Source organism: Protopterus annectens, chromosome 10.part0 (assembly GCF_019279795.1).
Source record: "Protopterus annectens isolate FY-2018-M chromosome 10.part0, PAN1.0, whole genome shotgun sequence".
NCBI classification, from domain to species: domain Eukaryota; kingdom Metazoa; phylum Chordata; order Ceratodontiformes; family Protopteridae; genus Protopterus; species Protopterus annectens.
The window spans coordinates 837,255,197-837,277,532 of NC_056744.1; the positions used below are offsets into that span (position 1 = coordinate 837,255,197).

The window sequence follows — 22,336 nt, forward strand, 5'->3', positions numbered from 1 at the left end:
ACACCAAGAGGATGTGAACCAGGTTTGCAAAAGGCCAGAAAACCAACTACTAGAATCTCATCTATCAAAGTGGAAGGTTTTCCTTATGGTGTCAGAAAAACCTACAACCAATGGCAGAGGTCCTACCTGTCCTGACTTTATGAAGTCTGGACAGTCATATTTTTCCATTAAAATCCACCTCTGCCATCTTGGCATGCCTACCCCTGGTTACCACCTTTAGCATCTAGATTAGAGGTTAAACTCCTCCTGAGGGGCACTACACCTTTGGCCACCAAGGAAGTCCATTTCGCCTCCTTAGGACCTTAATTTTGGCCTAGAAAAATTTAAACTACCACCATTTAAACCAGGCAGAGGCTGCTCCCTCCAGTACTCCACTTGGAAGACCATACTTTTGGTGGTTATAACCACTACCAGAAGGGTTTCTGAACTCCAGGCCCTTATGGCTTATCCCCCCTTCACTGTCTTCCAGAAGGACAAGGGTATGTTTGCATACTAGCTCCTCCCCTCGTTCATGCCCAGAATGATAAATGACCTGTTCCTAAATCAGACAATCAACCTGCCTACTTTTTTTTCCTCTCTGCAGAACCAGCCAGAGAGGATACTGCACTCCCTAGACATAGACCGCTCCAAATCCTTCTGAAAAATCTGACAGGTTCTTCATCTCCTATCACCATGGAGCCCTAGGTCAACCTGTTTCCAAGCAAGCTATATCCTCTTGGATATCAAAAACAATTTCCTTTTGTTACACCAACCATGGAAAGTCACTCCCAGTGCCAGTTAGGCACACTCAACCAGGAAAGTGTCCTCTGGGGCGTTTACTTAAAGGGTTGAGCATGGCTGCTATCCTAGAGGCAGCTACTTTGGTGGTCAGTTCACACTTTCACCAGACGCTAACTGGATATGGTCTCTAAAGCCAGGGCAGGATTTGCCAGAGCCATCCTCCATGAGTTTGTGGGAACTGCTTCTGGTCCACCTCCCCTTCATTAGGACAGGAGCTTTGCACTCTTCCTGATGTCATGACTACAGCAGCATATGAATAGGACATAGTATTGCTGGGTAAGTATTTACCACGACCTTGGATGTTATCTTTAATATGCTGCTGTATAGTCCCCCTGCTTTCTCTATTCGTTTCTTGGAGTAACCACTCTGTAGTCTGATTCTGGCGGCATTCAGCTCTGAAGAGATGCGTGCTGATGTCCACTTTATACCAGACATCAGGCGCATAACATCATGCGCACCCTAGGTGTAGCATTTAACTTGTGTATAACAGCCGGGCGTGGGAGTTCACCAGAGAAAAACTCCCTGATGTCATGACTACGGCAACATGTAGAAGAGAAGGACATTTAAGGTTATGGCACGTTTCTTTTTCGCCAGCCAGGTTTCACACTAGGATTCTACAGTGGATGTTGGCATCTCAGTGGTCGATTTTCTTCAACTACCCTTGTCTGATACAATGTGAATTACCAACTCTTGCAAGAAAAGTCTGATGTGGATCCAGTAGGAACAAATGCTACAGGGCTGTCCATTTGTCCCCCTTCAGCCCATGGCCATACCAACCATGGATGCTTCCCAGCTAGGGTGGGGAGGCATTACCCGGGAAAGAACGTTCAAGGGATGTGGTCTCTCGAAGAGGCCAATTTGCATATCAGTGTACTGGAGTTTAGCATTGCAAGCCTTTTAGAATGCTCTCCCATCAGGAACAATTGCAATACAAACTGTCTGGTGCATAAAACAGACAAGAAGGAATAGGATCATGCCTGATATGTCAAGAAGCACCAAGTGTGTGGCAGTGGGGCAGCGTCTTCATCTGCTTTCTCCTGGCAATGCACATGCCAGGGATGGCCCAAGTGCTAGACAGCTGAATGCGCCTGCTCTGCTTACCTCACAAATGGTCCCTCTACTACAAAGTTGCGGAACAATTTTTCCGCAAATGAGGCCAGCCTTGCTGCAGTCTGTCTCCCCAAACAAGTGCACCACCTATTTTGCCCTAACACACCCCCCCCCCCCTTACAGAGGAAGTCACTGAGGGATGATGATCGTATTATACTGCTGCAGTCATCACACTTGGGGTTATCCTGCCGTCAGGCAGTCCCACAGTCGGGATGGGTTATCCTGCCGTCAGGCAGTCCCACAGTCTGCAGAATCCCAGCATCGGTTGTCGTCACTTATTCCCTGACGTCAGTGCGACAGGGGGATAAGAGGCAGCCAACACAGTTTTTTCTTCAGTCTTTCTTGCCGCGCGGTGCCGGAAGCAGAAGCAGTTGGCAAGTGCCGGTCTGCTAGCTCCTGAGATTTTTGAATCTAATTTCAGCCCGAAGTCTTCTCTAAAGCCAAATACCCCGTTGGGGAAACTTTTTTTTTCTTGCCTCCGACCGATGTCGGACAAAGTTAATAATTGCATTTCTTGTGGGAAGCAAATGCCTTATAAGGATTTTCATTCTTATTGTATTCTTGCATAGGCCCGGACCACGACGTCTGTCGATTTTGTGCTAGGTTCAACAAACGTACAATCAGATTTCGCCCAACATTATTTTGACCGAATTTAATTGTAGCATGTCGGAGCAACCGACATCCGCAATGATTAAAAAATGCAAGGATAAAGACAGGCAACCAAGGCCAAGACCAGATACCGAAGCCTCGGCAAGGCCTGCCCCCCGGTTCTCCAGTTTCAGCGAGGCGCCTACGCAGCCTCTGACTGCCTCCCAGACCGAATCAGCTGGGCTTCAGGAGCTGGATCCATCTCACCCCTCTTGACGCCAACCCTGACGGTGATCCGGAGATTTTGGACAGGCCTTCGGTTTCTGAAGGTGTCTTCAAACCGACAACTATCTCTTAAGTCTTACGCTAAACTTAAAGCCCCCTTAAAAGTTAGGAAACGGAGTCCATAGGCCCCTATGCCTAAAAAAACATGCTTAAGATGGCTGAGGATTTAATTACCCTTATCAGGGGTTCACAACCCCCTCCTGACAAAAGGCCTGGACTGGAGGAAAATTATCCCTCCTCTGACCAAGCATCCATTTCCTCGGCTAACTCTTGAGGACCAGGATTATTCCTTCCCTCCCTATGAAGACTCAGATGCTGAAGAGGGCCCCCCCCCCGAAGACTACTGTTTTGGGGAAACTTTACACACCATGAGGGAACACTTCCATTGGGAAGGCCAAGATTACTCTGACTCTTAAGAAAAGACTCCGTGAGTTTCTTCTTCTCCCACAGCATAGACCCCTTGCAATTCCTCCAGCTTTAGACATTTTGGATGATTACACCAAATCTAGTCTAAACCCATATTCCTTGCATCCTGCACTAGCTAAACCAGAGTTCCTGATTCTCATAAGTTTCTATATAAAAGCCCTGTTGCAGACCCCGAAACCATTTCCCAGGGTCCCAAAGGGGTTAAGGCCTCTACTGCTAAGAATCCATTACCTTCTGAAAGATTCCAGAGCATTAGAAAGATGGGGGAAGAAAGTGTATACGTCTGCCACTTTGGCCATGAGGGCCTTAAACTGCCAATTCCACATGCTAAAATTCCAGCAGTACTTGATTACACAGTTAAAGCAGAAAATGATCCCTCAGACAGATCAACCTGATTTCAAAGGGATGCAGGATTTGCTGCATGCAGCAGAACAGGTGGGAAAGCATACCTTAGTGTGGTTTTGATTCATTGGAAGCCTCATGTAAATGATTCATTGGAAGCCTCATGTAGAGCAGCTGTCACAGGATCTGTAATACGTAGACATGCTTGGCTAAAAGAGCAAGCCTTACCAGAACATGTCAAAGCAAAGTTATTGGATGCTCAATTGCAGAAAGATATCGTTTGGTGTCAAAAGCAGAGGAAGTTTTAAAGAAAATGGAAGAAAAGGCAAAAATCTATGCAGACAGATTTTTTTTACAGGTACAAACTCCTTGTTTCAGCAGAAACTGGCCATCAAAAAACTGGTCCTTTCCTGCATCAGACCGACCCCAAAGGGGTAGGTACAGATGCCCAAGGGGCAGAGGCCAGCCAAAAGGTTCTTTCAGGCCTAGACAATGGCATGCGACAACTCAGAGGTGGCGACGAAAGATCTCAACCCTTCAGGAAACAAACACAACGGCATCCCTCTTCGCCTGCCAAGCAAAATTGCCGTGGCAGCACCTTTTGGGAGGAAAACTGGCTCTATTTCCACAAAATTGGCACATCATAACAAAGGACAAATGGGTTCTGGATATTACCCGAGGCTACAGATTTCATTTTCACACTTTACCATGGATGAGAGGCATGCCAAATCTGCCTCCAAACCAATGGGCAGAGGCACAAACGCGAATTTCAGCTCTCATGGATATGAAAGCAATTCAAAAGGTACCTACAAAGGAGCAAGGTCAAGGTTTTTACTCAAGACTGTTTCTAGTACCAAGAAAGGACAAAGCCTGGAGACCCATTTTAGACCTCTCAATTCCAAACACTTACCTGGAGGTACCCAAATTCAAAATGCTCACATTACAGCATTAATTCTCTGCATTGCCCTTTGGCTTATTTACTGCGCCCAGAGTATTTATGAAATGCCTGGCATCAGTAATTGCATACTGCAGACAACGAGGAATACAAATTTATCCATATCTGGACAACTGCATGATCCAAGCGGACAGCAAAGCCATTCTATTACAGCATCTGGCATTTGTAACAAAGCAGCTAAGTTGCCTAGGGTACACAGTAAACAAAGTCAAAGCTAGTACTCTCACAAGACATAATATTCCTGGGTGCCAGCTTAAATACAACTGCCCAGATGGCTTATCTCACGCCAGACTAACAAACTGACTCAATACTTCAAAAAGATGGCAACTTTTACCCAGCTCACTGCAAGGAAAATCCTGCAGGCATTGGGGTTCATGGCATCCTGCATTCAACTAATTCCACATGCAAAGCTGCATATGAGGAAATTACAATGGTACCTGAAAAGTGTATGGACTCAACACAGGCACAGCCTCTAAACAAGTGTACCTCTCATTCCCTGCCTTCAAAAAGAGTTCCTATGGTGATCTCAAGCATGTCAAACAAGGGTCTTCCTTTTGTCTTACCTCCAGCAAACCAAACTATGACAACAGATTCTTCAGACTACGCCTGTGGAGCACACATGGCAGGACAGTGCATACAGGGCAAATGGTCCGCAAAACAAATGCATCTACACATCAACCAAAAGGAGATACTAGCTGTGCAAAATGCACTGACAGCCTTCAAGGACCTCTTGCATCCAGGACAACTACTAAGGACAGACAGCACCACAGTTATGCGGTACATAAACCGGGAGGAACACGCTCCTACCCTATATGCAGACGGGCACTGACCTTGTGGAACACAGCATGGACTTTCCAAGTACAACTGCAAGCACAAATTCCTGCCAGGAAAAGAAAACGTATTGGCAGACTAAGCAGAAATTTGGCAGATCCTCACGAGTGGAGACTACACCCACAAGTATTTTCAATGATAACTCAAAAAGGTGGGGACGCCCAGACATAGATCTATTTGCCTCCCCCAACAATTGCCAACTACAGAAATTTTGCACAAGGACTCCACATTCCCTAGCCTGGAAAGTGGACGCCCTATCATTCAGTTGGACAACATTGACAGTCTATGCCTTCCCACCACTACCTCTCTTGACCAAGGTATTACTGAAAGTCAGATCAGAGACCTCAAATGATCCTCATTGCTCCGGACTGGCCACGTCGGCACTGGTACCCATTACTAAGGACCTTGACTCACAGCCCTCCATGGATCTTCAATTCCCACTTCTGTTGACTCTGCAAAACTCTCAGATCCTTCGCAGTCAGCTCAGGACTTTAAATTTAGCTGCATAGAGAGTACCTTGAATTATCAATCAACACTTCTCTCAAAGGACATCCTGAATGTCATTTTGGAGGCCAGGAGGCCCAGCACCAGAAAAACTTACTCAGACAAATGGAAAAGATTTTGTGCATGGAACCAGGCTAAAGGCCAAAATCCTTTGATACCAAACATTCCTCAAATACTGCAATACGTAACTGAGATGCTACACAAAGGCCTTTCTTTCTCATCCATTAAGATCCATGCTTCAGCCATTTCAGCTCAATTTAATACAGATCCACCCATATTCTCACACCCTTTACTAAGGCAGTTTCTCAGAGGGGCTAAGAATATAAACCCCCCCCCCCCCCAGAAAACCCCCAACACCAGCTCGGGACCTCAACTTCGTTTTAGAAAAATTAACACTGCCTCCTTTCAAACCAGCCTTCTCATCAGAACTACAGTAGTCATGGAAAACAGCTCTGTTGCTGGCTATCACCTCAGCACGCAGGGTCTCAGAACTACAGGCACTTATGGCAGTGGAACCTTTCATCATTTTCCATCAGGACAGAGTCTCTTTACGAACTAACCCTACCTTTATGCCAAAGGTAGTATCCAGTGTGGCTCTGAATCAGACCGTTCATTTACCCACCTTTTATCCAACCCCCCAGAATAAAGGACTCCTTCACTCTTTGGACATCCACAGACGGCTACGTTACTATTTGGATAAGACAAAGACCTTCAGAAAAACTGACCAGCTCTTTGTATTCTATGCTGCAGGTTCACAAGGAAAGGCTATTTACAAACAGACCATCTCCAAATGGATAGCACATTATATCCGCTTTTGCTAGGTTCACAAGGAAAGGCTATTTCCAAACAGACCATCTCCGAATGGATAGCACATTATATCCGCTTTTGCTACTTGCACCATGGGAAAGCAGTGCCTGTTAATATTGGGTCCCATTCTACCAGGGCTACAGCAACCTCAGCCTTTCTCAGGGGATTCCAACCAATGACATTCTGGAGGCGGCTACTTGTTCAGTGCACACCTTCACCAAGCACTACCACCTTCCATTATACTCAAACAGAGCTGGTTTTGCCACTGCAGTTCTGCAGGGCATCCTAGCTTCACCTAACCCAGTTTAGTACCAGCCACCCATCCATAGCTTTGGGATTCAACCCAAGTGTGTTGACTGCAGCAGTATAACACTATGAACATAGTACAGTTTTGTACCTACCATAAATGTAGATATTGGTGTATATACTGCTGCAGTCCAGGTTACCCTCCCACCATCCCTTCTACATACCAGGGTGTTAGATTGATGTACATGGAGTTGGATGTATGCCTATATGGTGCATTTGCTAGCAGCTAATACTATTGTTTATCTACCAAGGTATTTTTGCATAGTTATTTGTATTGCCTTCCTAGTTGGGGACACCTGACCATCTGGGGCAAGAAAAACTGAAGAAAATGGCGTCTGCTGCCTCTTATCCCCCTGTCGCACTGACTTTAGGGAAGAAGCACCGACAACAGACGCCGGACCAAGACTTTGGGATTCGGTCGACTGCGGGACCGCCTGATGGCAGGTTAACCCAAAGTGTGATGACTGCAGCAGTATATACACTCTAACCTACATTTATGGTAGGTACAAAACTGTACTTTCTCCATGATTGCCCCCCAGATTGTTTTTACATATATCCCCTATTACACTAATTACAAAGTAAAGCTGCCAGGTTAAAGACCAGGATACTTCTCATTGCCCCATTTTAGCCTTGACCGATTTCTTCCTGTGGCCTCAATTCACCAACCCTGAATTCTGAACTTGGGCTCCAGATCTCCTATCTCACCTGACTGGCATGACACTTCTAGACCTCAAGGTGACAGCTTGGTTTTTCCAATTCCATTAATAGCCAGACAGTTATGTTTTCTTCCCCATTCATCATATCTGGTCTTCCCTTAAGCCATCCACTGCTTTATGCTAGTAAGTGGAAGATTTGTACACCGGACTTTCCAATTTGGGAAGTCCGAGAACCTTTCTTGACCCCAGTCAGTCACATGCAAGAGTTCTTGACACCGCTCTTTAACCAAGGGGCCAGTTCAACAGTGAAGGTCCAGTTGGCAGCACTTTCTAATTTCCACATTGGTTTTGATGACCGTTCACTAACCTCTCATAAACCCATGTAAAGCTTCTTACACTGCACAGTTCTTAAATCTGGTAAAGATCACACACCACTGTGGGATCTACATAGAACAAAAGGTCAGAACTGACAGCTGACCTGACCTGACCTGAAATTGGGCTCTCCTGTATCTAATGTCACTAGCTAAATTGCTTACTGATTTGTGTTTTCTTTTATTTATAACAAATCGGGTATGACTTTGCCATAAGTACATGCTCGCTCAGCTAGAACTGTTGCTGGCTGCTCAGTTTTCCACATCAAGAGCTTCCATGTATGACACTTGTGCAGCAGCTTGGGCTTCCCTCACACCTTTATCTCTGAAGCTGGATCTGGTGCCACTCATTTTCGGCTCAGTGGTGCTCTGAGATCCGTGAATTTACCTAGGGTTCTAAGTAGCTTAGGACTCAGCTGAGAATGTAATGAAATTAACGTCTTGACAAGTTGTGTACTTATGACATTAGTCTAGTCTGTGTTGTCTTTTTTATTCTTCTGAACTCCCCACCCTCCATCCCCTTCCGTTCTTCCAAAATTCACTTGATGGGACACCACATGTCCCATGTGTTGAACAGTGACAATTCTTTGGTTTTTATGTCAAGCTGCAAACAAGATCTGAGGAATGTTAAAGATGGTGCATTATGGGTAGGAAAGGAACTCCCGAGTTTGGGGGCCACGAGCTATTAATGGCAGTCGGATCAGAGTATCGCAGCCAAACCCATACATTGAGGAACAGAGATGGAATGTAGTACATAACTTTTTTTTTTTTTTTTTTCTTTTCTCCCCATCAGCTATTTAATCTTGTTTTGCTTGAGTAATGTTTGCCAGAACCAAAAGCATACATTTCCTGTCTCTCTTAACATCTCCCTAGTGGAGTACGAGTAGCGCCAAGTTATAGGAAAAACATGTTTGTATACTGAAGTTTTTGGCACCAAGTGATGCAATCTGACTGCAGAAATTTATTTTAATGAAAGTGTATTTTTTCTGAGATGCCTGTTAAGCATTGTCCTATCAGAATTTTTTCTTTAAAATGAGTACTTTAATGCAGCACTACGTATGCATATTTTGGTGTGTATTAATGTTACAGTACACTTTTATTGCTGTATTTTACAGTATGGCCAAGTAGTGGACCTGTCACTCTGGGCAGTCGAGCCAGCCACCTTATTTGACCTTCTCTATGGAGTTGATTTGGCAACTTTTGCAATGTCCCCACCCCTAGGGAGGCCTGACAATATGGGAACTTTTGAATGGTTTTGAGCGGTTTGCTTAGTAAAGGTATTGACTTGGGAGTTGCAGTGGCTGCAGGGTTTCAAGAGACGTTGATACTTTACGTTTTCTTGGCTGCAAGCTTGCAGTTTTGTGGCTAGGCTTCTTTGCTTTGTTTTAAGGTATGACAAAAGAATATTTTTACTTAAAGCATTATAAAACTTGTCCTACAGCTTGCTAAAGTATTGTTGGAAGCTGTCTGAAAGGATTATTAGGATTGCCCAAGACTGAAGCAGAATTTGGCCACACAAGGCTTCCTCCCTTAGGGTAGAAGCGATCACCTTGGTTATACTGGGCCAGTGGTATTGGTGTATCTTAAGTTTTATAGTCTGGTGATAATGGTCTGAGGCATTAAGAGTCTTGTTTTACTTTCTAGATTTTGTCCATAGGAGCTGGTTACTTGTAGGTATTGTTCCCCTGGGATACCAAATAAGCTTTGTATTTTTTCCCCTCCTTGTGGCCATTTTTAAGGACTTGTGTCATTTAAAACTAAATGCAGGGTCCTGGGCTTTCAGCTTACTGCTGTTTTAGTGGGGTTTGTTTTTACCAACCAGGATGCCTTCTATGTTTTTTTTTTTTTGTGTGGTCATCTTGAGTACAGTAACATGCTAATTGTGTTGTCATAAGTTAAGTTGCTTGCTGTTTCACTTTTTTTTTTTTTTCAGCAGGATGGCATACACATGTTCATTTTGCAAGTTTCGATCATTTGAAGAAAAAGATATTGTTGAACATTTGGACAGCGAGACCCACCAGGCAACATTAGATCACATTCAGAAGCAGACAAAGTTTGAGAAGGTTGTGATGGAGTTTTTACATGTAAGTGAGATGTTGGTGTGTGTTTGAATTTGTCACACTAGACTAAAATTGCTCGTGTCTGGGTCTTGGTTGTACTGTACTTCAAATAAAAACCTGCACTGGACAATCTGACTTTAGAGGCAGTGTAGTGTGGGTGCTGTGTTCAGTCTTGAGTACTGCTGCATTCTGTTGACACTGCTTAGTGTCCCCTGTGATTATAGCAACATCCCCCACTTTTGTCTATAGTCACCAGTTTGTTGGTACCAGTATTTGAACTTGGAAGCCCACTCATTTGACATTCTTGTGAATATCAAATTTTAAAAAATGCAGTCCTGGTTTAAAAATACTGAAGTACTGGTTGCAGCTGTTGGGTAGTCTTATGTGGCTCTAGTTCTGTTAATGTTTACAGTTGTAGGCGGTGACTAGGCGTTTCATTTAGCAGGCATAACCTTCTTTAAATGCTCATTTTTTTTTATAATGGAGTTTTTTCCTTACTTCAGAAATGTGACAATCACAGCACTAGAAATGCTGCTGATTGTTTAAGCTAATGGTGTTGGTACTTGGCCTAGCTGTTGGAAGGGTGGTTCATTGTGGTAACTATCACAGTGAAGTGTACTGTTTTTTTTTCCATTTGTCTGAAGTGTTGCATAAGGAAGCCTAATCAAATAGTTTCTGATAACTTAGAGGTGTAGCTTCATAAGAAAATTCTGTTATGGTACTAGAGTGCTGAATTTTCAACCTTAATGCTGTTGGACATTTAACATTTGTTAACCGGGGAAAGTCTGATTTGGAACGAAGCCAATTTTTCAGCAGAGGCTCTGGGAGAAATGCTCTAAATGTGCGTATTTGTAATGGAGAAAACCGGAGGACCAGGAGGAAACCCACACGAATGCATAGAGAACATGCAGACTCAGCCCACAAAGCATTCCAGCAGAGAATTAAACTGGAGAACCTCTTGCTGTGAGACAGTGCTACAGCTGCACAATGTGCCTTAATTAAAGACAGCAGGTCTATTGGGCATGTCCATTAGGACATGCAGAGTCCTAAAATAGTGTGTAACTACATTGTTGTGACCAAGCTCAGGGTCTTTGTTTTAACAAATGCAGTGCTACTTCTATACTTAATAATAACCTTGCCTTGGGTGACTGCTTATTTACAAAGTGCCACCTAAATATGTGCTTGCTTTAAGATGAAATTTGTAACTAAACACAGTGCAAGAGCAAATATAAGAAGGTTATGACTTCTGTTCTTCGGCAAACATAAACACCTGTTTCCACTACAGTAGTGGAGACTGATTACATATTTTCAAAACAAAACTGTAGAACCACATTTCTGTAAAGGTCAATACACTCAGCTCTAGCTACCATTTTAGCTGTCCCAAGGCAGTATATGGTGTTGTCATCCTGAGCTCTGTGTCCAAGGAAGGCTCTGTCTTCATAGGAAAAGTGCCTCCCCTAACCTTTAACTTAGTTTTAGATATAAGGTACAGAGAAAGTCTGCTTGCTATTGCTCATTACTCTCCACTAATTGAGATTGTGAAACCTGACATGAACATGCACACGGTTGTTCAGTCTTCATTTTAATGGCTTCTGCTTCAGTCACTCGAAATTAGGCTCTACTTACTGGAGCATAAATCGGTCTCTTCCCCAAAACCTAGAACCGATGGTCTTGTGCTCATTTCTGAGTAATCAGTGTAACACCACTCGCACGAGAACCCTCTCTTAAAGTAGTTTAACATTTTGTTTGTACAGATACAGTTTATGAAAATCTAGTTCTTATAATCTGCTGACTATTGCTGTAGCAGAACTGCAACTTCCTTTCTCCTTATCGGGTATACGTGAAGAATGTGCATAATTTTGAGTTAGCCGCCCCCCCCCCCTCCCCTTTTTGTTTTCAGTGGCTAATCTCCCCTCCCCTTCCTTGTGTTATAGGGTAGTGTTAGCTCTCTTACTTTAGTACAGTTGTAGACTTGTATGTATAACTGTTTAATATTGTAGCTTAACAAGTGAGTGTGTGTTGTGTGTAAGCACTAGTGACTTTTTTCCTTTGGTGTCCATGTCTAAGGATACCAAAGTTTCAGGTTTTAAGAAGTGTGACTTGTGCTGTCAGAAGATGTCTCTGACAGACTGTCACACTTCTTGCATTTATTGCTTGGGCCCCCTACACCTGCAGGACTCCTGCCCGAGAGTCCTGCAGAAGTGTAGGAACAAGCTCATCCTTAAGGGCTTACTTAAGCCAGAAGGATCCCTGACCAAGCCATCTGCTCCCAGTTCAGAGCAGTCGCCTGGTGGAGCACCTACTTCCTCTTCGGCTCCGGCTGGAGCAGACACCTCTAGACTTCAGTCGGCTAAGTTACTGTCGGAGCAGTCTTCGAGCCGAAAATGTTCTAGGTCCCCTTCCCTAGAATCGTTTTTTTCTGCTCAGAGGTCACCGTTACTCCAGTCGGAGAAAAGCCATAGGTCCCACTCATTTCTGTCTTCCAGGCTATCGGGCCATGGCCAAAATTTTAACCAGCCCTTAACAGACTGTGGCTGTCCCAGTATCTACAGCAGTTCCTCCTTAGACTCCCTCCTTGTGTTCAGAGCCAGAGCTAGTTGGGGCTCAAATCTTGGTAACGTTGGAACAGATACCACACCTTTCGGCTCCGATCTCTTCCTTGGTTCCGTCCTTGGAGGGATCTGGGTGCCGAGACTCCCTCGTCGGCTCGCATCGGACCCTTGTCCAACCTCGTTCTCCCTCTCTGAGCATTGGCACAGATGAGCTCTGAGCCGTCCTTCTCTGTGCCGACAGGGGTTCTCGTCTCCTCGGAGCAGGGACCTTCTGCTCTGCCTGACAGGGGTGCCTTCGAGGTCATGAGGAGTGTGCTGACTCATGAGTTGGCCCCTTGATCAGCCCCTTTGGCTCCTCCCCCCGTGGTGCCTGCATCGGTCTGTCCACCCTCCTGACCACAAGCATGGAGAGCAAATGCTCCAGGTTGCCCCATTGAGCATATCTTCCACTTCCCGAGGCCTCCCCCTGGAAGAGAAAATGTAAGAGGAAACGTGTAGACTCCCCTGAGTCACGTCTGATACAGACTTGGGGGGATTTGGAAGGGTCCCCAAGATCCCCCTCTGAGGATGTCTCCTTTTCAGACCTCCTAGAAATCCTTAAGCAGAGAGGGGGAACTGGACTGCCCTTAAACCCTTCTGAGTGTCTACCTGGACGCGTTTGGTTCTCGCCCTTCCACCTCCTGGGTGTCCACCTTTCGACCCACTAATAGAAGTGGTGGCTCAGAAGGCGTGGTCAGCCCCAGACACAGTGGAACCAACTCCCCATGGGCCCAATTACAGCCCCACCTAACAAGCAAGTTTTGACAAGGTGTCCCTGTTGATGCCATGGTGGTTGCAGCAGCCACAAAGGAGGAGTTGGCTGACCCTTCGGTGCCTGTCCATCTGCCTAATAAAAAATCTAGGACAGTGGACAGGTACGGGAAGCGGGTGTTTTCCTCTGCGACCTTCTCTAGGCGGTCGATGAATTATCTATGCCATTTCACCAGTCTTCAAAGGGATCTTCTTAAGGAACTGGGTGAATACCCTTCAGGATCCATCAGTTGCGGGGGCTAAAGACAAGATAAACTCCCAGCTGGCAACCCATAATTCTATTTTCAACTCCTCCATGCGGCTCATTTCTTATGCAGCCGATGGGGTGAGTAGGGCCACAGGTACAGGCGTGGCTTTGAGAAGACATGCCTGGATGCGGTTATGCAACTTAGCTGACCCCTTTATGGTGTCCTTCACCAATACCCCCTTTGATGGTTCGGCTCTGTTTGGACCACAGGTGAAGATACCCTTACCAGGTGTGAGCAGGAAGGCAAGACTCTCTGCCGTGGGAGTCCATTTTTCCACTCCCTCTAGACCGTACCCTAAGGGTCAGAAGAGTGGAAAAATGTGGTTTCGGAAACCCCAGGGAGTCATGCCTGACACGCGTGGCGAGTTTCCTTCCAGGGGCTGGGGAGAACAATAATAGACGCTGCCTGAGCGGCAGAGGGGGCCCATAGTATCTGGGTAGCAGAGAATTGTTCTCTGACAAACCCTTTCAGCACCCCTGAGGGGCTGCCCTACTGTCTGCCTTCGGAGGCAGTCTGGGGAAGGTTCACTGTACCCAGAAGGCTGGCAACTCTTCACACAAGACAAATGGGTACAGTCTATCATATCCGAGGGTTACAAGATTCCCTTTGTCCACACCCCGGTACAAACAACCAAGTCCCTTCAGATGTTCCACCCGGTCCTAAGGGAACAGGCAGTGCTAGAAATTTCAAAACTGCTAGACAAACGGGCCATCCAGCCAGTCCCAGCAGACCAGCAAGGATCCGGAATCTACCCAAAGTTCTTTTTGGTGCCAAAAAAGACGGGGGACTGGAGACCCGTTTTGGATCTCAGCAGGCTAAACAAGTCTGTTCAAAGAACAAGGTTCCAGATGGTCACGCTCCAGTCCATTCTACCCTTTTTGGGTCAGGACAATTGGATGTGCTCCATAGATCTTCAGGATGCGTACTACCATATCAAAATGAACAGGCGCTCCAGAAGGTTTCTCCGCTTCTGGCTGGGAGCCGGTCGCTATCAATTCAGGGCCCTGCCCTTTGTTCTCACCCACAGCCCCCAGGGTGTTAACAAATGCATGGCAGTGGTTATGGCTCACCTGAGACTGCGTGGATTTCAGGTGTTTCCATATCTCTGCGACTGGCTCCTCACTGCTCCCACCAGGCATAAACTACTGCGAGCCAGGGATTATACCATCCAAACTTGCTCTGAGCTAGGTATATCAATACATTTCGAAAAGTCTGCATTGTCGCCTTCTCAGTCTATCATCTTTATAGGCACAGTCTTAAATTCAAAAGATCTGTCTGCAAGGCTTCCTCTCGACAGCATTTCAGAAGTCCGCCGACATGTGCAAGTCTTACTACAGTGCAACAGGATTTGGGTCAGAGTTGTACTAAAGACCTTGGGCCTCATGGCAGCAGCAATCATACTAGTTCCCCTGGCTCGCTTTCACATGCGGCTTCTGCAGTGGATGCTTTTTACTCAATGGTCCTTTCAACCGCTTCCAATGTCTCAAGATAATAATCGCTCAATCCTGCAAAGACCACCTAGCTTGGTGGATGGTCTCCCCTCTGATACTCCAGGGCAGACCATGTGTTCTTCCTCCTCCTGTTGCCACAGTGACCATGGATGCCTCCCTGATTGGGGGGGGGGGGCATTTTCAGGGCAGGACTGTCCCAAGTCACCTGGCAACCTCAAGTACCATCTGCACATATGTCTTGGAGATGAGTTGTGCCTTTGACGTTGCAAGCTCTTCAGGGCTCTTTACCCACTGGGGCTATATTGCAATTCAGACAGACAATATGTCTAGTGTGGTACATCGACAAGAGGAGGAACAAAGTCCTGTCCCTTATGTCGAAGCGCTCACTCTGACAGTGGGCGATCTCCTCAACGGTTTCTGGTAGCAACGCACATCCCCAGGAGGTCCAACATCATAGCGGATAGGCTAAGCAGAGCTATTCTCATGCCTCACGAGTGGCCTCTCTATCAATAGCAGACAAAATCTTCCGCAGATGGGGTCAACCTTGCTGTGACCTTTTTGCAACCCCTCTCAACAGCAAGTACGACTACTTCACTCTCTTCCCCCTTCCTAGCCACTCCCCCAGAGACGCTCTAGTTCATGATTGACCTCGGGGTCTTCTGTACGCATTTCCACCTTTTCCCCTAATTCCCAAGCTAATTCAGAAGGCAACCGCTTTGGCATCCAGGATCATCTTTGCCCCTTACTGGCCTCGACAAATTTGGTTCCAGTTTCTGCATCGCCACCTGCTGGAGCAGCCGTGGAATCTAGACCCAGTGCCAGACCTCTTGGTCCATCAGTTGGGCGGGCTGCACCAGTCCCTTCAGTCTCTCAACCTTACAGCTTGGTTGCTCCAATTCCAACTTTAGCCAGATTTCCGCTAATTTCTCTGCCAGTGTGTGAGATCATCCTTTGCACAAATCTGCCACCAGGAAGACTTGTGCTAGTAAGTGGAAACGTTTCTCCTTTTGGGCAGAGGCTAGGAATATTGACCCTTTTACAGCCCATGTCCATGTTTTAGATTTTTTAGCAGAGCTCTTTCAAGCTGGTTCCTCCTTTGCCACCATTAGGGTCCAATTAGCTGCTATTGCAAATTTTCCATGCTAGCCTATCAGAAACCACCATAATGTTCCACAAACTTTGCAAGGCCTTTCTCAAAGGAACTTTGTTACTCAGGCCCCCGGTCAGAGATCCTCCGTGGGACTTTAACTTGATATTGGCTTCCTTGACCCCCCCCCCCCCCTTTGAACCAGCGGCTTCTTGTTCCTTAAAACTGCTCTCCTGGAAGACTCTTTTTGGTAGCCATCACATCGGCTAGGAGAGTTTCGGAACTTCAAGCCCTCTGTATTCGTCCTCCTTATCTTGTGTTTCATAAGGACAGAGTTTCACCTTGGAGCCCAATCCTTCGTTTTTACCCAAGATACCCTCTGAAACAAATCTGAATCAGTCTGTTGATCTGCCCGTATTTTTTTCCTAACTCTTCGAACTAAGCTGAACAAAATTTGCACCGCTTGGATGTTCACAGGCAATTGCGTTTCTACTTGGATAGGACTAAGCAAATAAGAAATCAGACCAACTTTTCCTATCCTATGCTGAGGGCAAACAAGGACGGCCAGTTTCCAAAGTATCCTTATCCAGGTGGTTGTCCTCCATTATTACCTTGATTTATCAACTCAGACATAAACAACTCCCTGCTAAACCTAAAGGTCATTCCACCAGAGCATTGGCTACGTCTGTAGCTTTTCTATCAAGACTACCAATGGAATCTATTTGTGCCGCAGCCACTTGGGCCACTCCTCATACATTCATTTTGCATTAAAGTTGGATGTGGCCTATAGGAATAGAGCTGAGTTTGGTTCCACTGTGCTAGAGTCCGTTCCGATGAGCCACCCAGGACTAAGGTGCTAGGGACGCTCTGTCCCATCCAGCAAGAATGAAGGTGAGAAGTTATGTACCTACCATAACATTCCATGTTGTTTGTCTTCTCGCCTCCATCCCCCTAGCCTGGACAGACTGTGAGTCCCCTTTTGGGGCCTTCTTCCTCTGGACAACTCTGATGTAGTGTGTCCTCCTCTTTCTTTGTACTATAGTTTTTCCTTGTGGTTGGACAGGTGTCCTCGAATCTTTCCTTGGTGTTAGCTCTGCCAAACGAGGTCTGGGGATCTGACGCCTAGCATTGTGGGATATAGGGAGGGCCTCGAGCCAGTAAATGGCTCTCTAGCTTTAGTAAATTTCTGAGTCTGAGCAGAGGATCGGCTCAGAACCCATCCAGCAAGAAAGAAGGCGAGAAGACCACTAACATGGAACATTGTGGTAGGTACATAACTCCTTATTCTAAGTGTCCCCAATTATCCCAGATTATTTCTGGTGGTTGTCCCAGATTTTCCCCCGATTGGTTGAGATCTGTGCAGTTATACCCATTGTAAATGAGACTAAATCATATTTGTCAAAGAAATGATTAAGAAATGTTAACCATGTGAGCTTCTTAAAGTTTAGTAAGCTGTTAAGTCTTCACATTTTGCCTACTGGTATCACAGTATGAGAGGTATGGAAGGTTGAGCGCTATGCCTTTCTCGTAGACCACTGAACAGAACTACATATTACTGTGCTGTGGCATAGACATCTTAACATTTTTATTATTGGGTCTCCCAAGTTTGTGTTTCTGATACCATGATGAGAATGGACCTCATTCCTAAGTCAGGTTAACATCTGTATTTCAGTCTCTTGTTGGCCAAAAGTGCTCTCGACACCTGCAATGTGGCCAGAATTGCCTCTTCCTGCAGTTCACACAGTTACATGTATTGGTAGCTTATTTAAATGCAACCATAAATTCTTTTCTTTTCCATGAGACCCATTACTATTGAAACCGTCTGGGTGTTTTCCGTATTGGTCTTTTCTCTGCCTGTAAGTCATGGTGTGTTATGACTTTGTCTGTGTGCAAGACGCTGTAATCGCTGGGTGTAACAATTTCAGTGTGTTTTTTCATGGCATATGGTTTCTTGTTTTCTGTGTAGGAAATTGTGTGTTTTTATAGACTACTCTCCACATTAAGCAAACCTGAATAATCACACCTGCATATTGATCCCCATTTTACCAAACTTTCTACTAAATGGTGATCTTGGCCACCTGTCAAGACCCCAAGTGTATTGCTCTCATCCAAAGAGGAAGAGAGCATTACATTTTTACCCAACTGCTCATAGCCTGGAATATTTAACTTAATACTCTACCTTTGTTTTGAATTCCCCTGCTGTCTGCTTGTCCCCCTAAAACACACGTGGACATAGCAAACTGTTGCAACCCCTCCAGCTAAGCAAATCCAAAAGGTTTTCAAATAGCCATACTGAATGCCCAAAGCATATAACTGTACAGTGGAATGCAATCCATGTGTGTCAGGAATAACAAATGGGTTAAAAGAGCACTTTTTAAACCTTCTGAATCCTCCGGAACTATGTTTTGTACCATTCAGGTTATAAAGGTGGCTGACTAACAGTGCTGCTTTTTAAAACATAAAAGCTTTCGCCTTCTGTTAAGCTGCAATCTTAGGCTCTTTCCTCACTCCAGCACCCCAATCTATATTTAGTCTAATCAGTAAAAGGTCATGCAAATCTGTACATAAGGGTGGGTATATTTTCAAGGCCAGATGTGCTTGGACCAAAATCAGCCACATATCAGTTTAAAAAAAAAAAAAAAAAAACTTGCTCAGTTGCTGCCCTCGTACTAACACCTTAAGTCCAAGTAGCACATTGTATCCATTAGTACTCTAGTCTTGGTTTGTTGGCACAGGGTTAGCAACTGAAGTTGTGTGGTGGTTGTTTGGCCCCCTCCCCAATTCTGTAATTTTACTGGCTTGGTACCCCAGTGTCCCACATCCACACTGGGGCTGCTGGCCAGTCATTCTAATTCAGACTTTCTCTGCTGTGGCTAGTTGTGGATTCTAAAGGGTTCCCAAGGAGCTATGTAGTCAGTCTGCCCCCCCCCCCCCCCCAGCCTTTGTACACGCATCTTCCAGCCTCTACTGCAGCTCAGCCAGGTCCACCACAGTCGCACTTCACCCCAACAATATATCCAGCCATTGCCTGAGATTTGCAGGAGACTCACACTTTGCCACCTTCTGCCCAGGATAGATATGCTCATCCCCTGTGGCTCCATCCGTTGACCCAGCCACTAATTGAACATGGGTTGTGGTAATGAGTTTCTCTACATTCCTTTGGAGCAGTTTGGACAGCAAGTCACACTCCTCAACACAGTAAATGTATTAGTTTTGAAATCCTTAAACCTTCCAATATTACACTGACCACACACACACACACTGGTCTCTCAAATTAAAGATGCAGTCTCTGATCGCTATAGCTGATTGGACACATTAGCTCGAGTGTTACCAGTACCTTCTTGCCATTATTTAGTTCGACCTGGCTGGTAGCCTCAGAAAACCTAATTGTACTTGTAAAGCCCTAACAGTGGCAATCCCATTAATATTTGGTGGGGGGTGGCTTCCTTATTGGGCAGTATGCTTCCCATCCTTTTACAGAGGGCTATTTTGGGTTTTAGGAGGCATACTTTTTAAAACTTGGACCAGTGTGTCTAAACAGCTTCTCTATCCATTTATTGGGTGGATTTTAATGTAATTTGGTCAGGTGCCACAAGTGTATTTTCCTTTCCTTTGGTAATGTTCTCAGATATTTTGGTGATTTACTTAAAATAGTCTTTGTAGATGGTGGGGAAGAGATACAGCAGTAAAAAAACATGGTAATTGCTATGAAAGACTAACCGTTGTCCTTAAATACATGCTCTTTTCTGGAATAGCATCTAGGTATGTTTTTTACGTTGCATTTTGTTTGTATAAATCTGATGTGAGAACTTTGGGGAGGATTTGTTTCATAACCTATAGGCTCTGTGAAACAAGTGTACTCTGTTACTGTAAGGTTTATACATGTTGCTTATTTGTATCTGATTTGAAAGAACATTGTGCAGTTGATGTCTGTGATTCGTTCCTAGGCTTGTATGGTGAATAAATATAAGAAGACTTCTTTGCGAAAAGTACAAGCACAAACTCCCCAGAATGAAGATGGAAAGCCACAAGAAAAGGATGTGATGGAAGGTAAGCCTTTTGTTTTAAATGTTTATAGTACAACATGATGGGGCTATCTAAATGTGGCATCTATAACTGCTCTGCAGGAGCAGTTTTCATTTTAACGTTAAATTCTGTCCTTGGTGTTTCTGCATAAAGGTTCAAGTATTCTGTCTAGATAATGAGTTGACCATATTGCCATGTGTAATTGTTTGTTACTAGTAAGGTATTGAGTTTGCACTACAGCTTCCTAATAACAAAGGCAGTTAAGCATTATTGGAACCTCTAGCAATTCTGTCAGAAAAATGGCAAAAGTAGACTGTCTGGAAGGGCAAGTGCCAGCTTTCTAGATGGGCAGAGTCCAGCACACATTCATTGAAGTGCTCTGCCACCTGTCTTTTTTTCTTATGGGGAAGGGGGTTAGGAATGTATGTACTGTCATTGTGCTTGGCTTTGTATGCAGATCTCAAGCACAGCATCCTCCAACCATCATCGCCACCAGTTATGATTGGTAGAAATGATAGCTTGTACATTATGAAAAGTATCCGATCTAAGATAAAACACTGCAGAAACATGTACAGCAGAGGTTTAACAAATGGGGAGTAATCTTGTGCAAATCTTCATTCACAGGCAGACAATTTGCAATTACTGTTGAGTAGTATCTGGCCAATCTGTGGGCAGAAGCATTATAACAACTCCTGCCGGTCTTGTGGTGTGCTATTCTGCAAAATGCTACAGGTGGAGTTAATTCAATAGCCAATTTTTTGTGAGGCTAGTTTTGTGTTGATCCAAAACCTTGGGCAATGGTGTAATGGATGCAGACAGTATTCTGTTTAAATACTGGATGTTCTTTGTGTTTCGGTGTTGCAGTCCTCACACTTGAGTGATACCCCTGGCAGGACCCAAGTCGGCCCGAATACCAGACAGAGGCTTAGTATTTCTGCGTCTGTTGCTGTCACTTCAGTACTGTCATCAGGGCTATAAAAACAGGCAGCAGATGCCCTTGCATCAGTTTTGAGGCCAAGAGTATGAGCTATGCCTAAAAATCAAGCACCTGCTTACGTGCCACAATCTCGTATGCTTAAAATGGCAGAAGACCTGGTCATGCTGATTAGGGGAAGCCAACCTTCCCCTGCTAAGACTCCCCAGCGGCTTTATCTGACCAAGAGTTGGACTCTGACGCTTACGTTTATGAAGACATGCCCTTATCTGCCTATGAGGATTCAGATGCAGAGGAATCATTCTGCCTCCCCTCCAGAGAATTTTTTTCGTGAAACCCTAGCTACTTTGAGAGCATTTCCATTAGGAATGCCAGGATTATCCTCTGTCCAAAAGTGACTCGGAATGTTTTCATCTACCACAGCACAGACCCTTGGCTATCCCTCCTGATGTTCTTCGTGTTTCACTGTTGCTGTCCTCACACTTGGGTCATCTGCAGGGAATACCATAGTCTTAGGATTTCTGCGTCAGATGCTGTCGCCTCTTCCATGACTTGGTCATAAGAGGTATAAAACATGCAGCAAACGCCATTACCTCAGCTTTTCTTGCTGCATGGGAGCCCGAAGCAGTTGGCAAGTGATGGTCGGCTGCTACCTGAAATTTTTTTTTGAGTTTCCACCTCATTGGGGATCCTTTTTTCTTGCTATAACAGATATCGGAAAGTAACTATTGCCTTGCCTGTGGAAAGCAAATACCTCAGATTTTCATTCTTATTGCGTCATCTGTTTAGGCCCAGGTCACAATGTTCCTCACTGTACGTTTTGTGCCTTGTTTAACACCCGAACTGTTCGGGCTATCTTTGTCGTTAATTCTTTTGCTCTTGTTCTCAGTTTTCCGAAAACTAAGCCATCCAACTATCTTCTGAAAAAACATGAGGATAAAGAGACTGCAAAGGTCCAAAACTGCCGATGGCGCTTCTGTTCAGCTAGTCGCCAGTTCTCAGAGGTGCTTTTGCAGCCCCTGATACCAGCTTCTACAGATTTGCAGGCCTCTGCTGAGACCCATTCGGAGTCTGGTATGCCGCGAGTTGCTTCGTCTACAGAACCTGCGGATGTCTCTACCTTGAATGGGTCTGGAGCCGCTGTGCAGGCACCGGCTTCTGAGGGTGTATTAGGGCCTTCTGATGTTAGACAGCTTTGGTTTTGACT

The 22,336-nt window shown here is 45.2% G+C and overlaps 1 protein-coding gene across 9 annotated transcripts in view; it reads left to right on the top strand.

Annotated features, from left to right (window-relative positions):
- Positions 1-22,336, top strand: part of ZNF326 (zinc finger protein 326) — a 176,101-nt gene that overhangs the window by 54,012 nt on the left and 99,753 nt on the right. For 6 of the 9 annotated variants that reach the window (XM_044085647.1, XM_044085651.1, XM_044085650.1 and 3 more), the window contains exons 6-7: positions 9,895-10,045; positions 20,117-20,219. In XM_044085647.1, coding sequence (XP_043941582.1) covers positions 9,895-10,045; positions 20,117-20,219 — 254 coding nt within the window. The remainder of the gene's footprint in view (positions 1-9,894; positions 10,046-20,116; positions 20,220-22,336) is intronic. The other 3 variants (XM_044085646.1, XM_044085649.1, XM_044085653.1) reach the window with 1 other exon arrangement.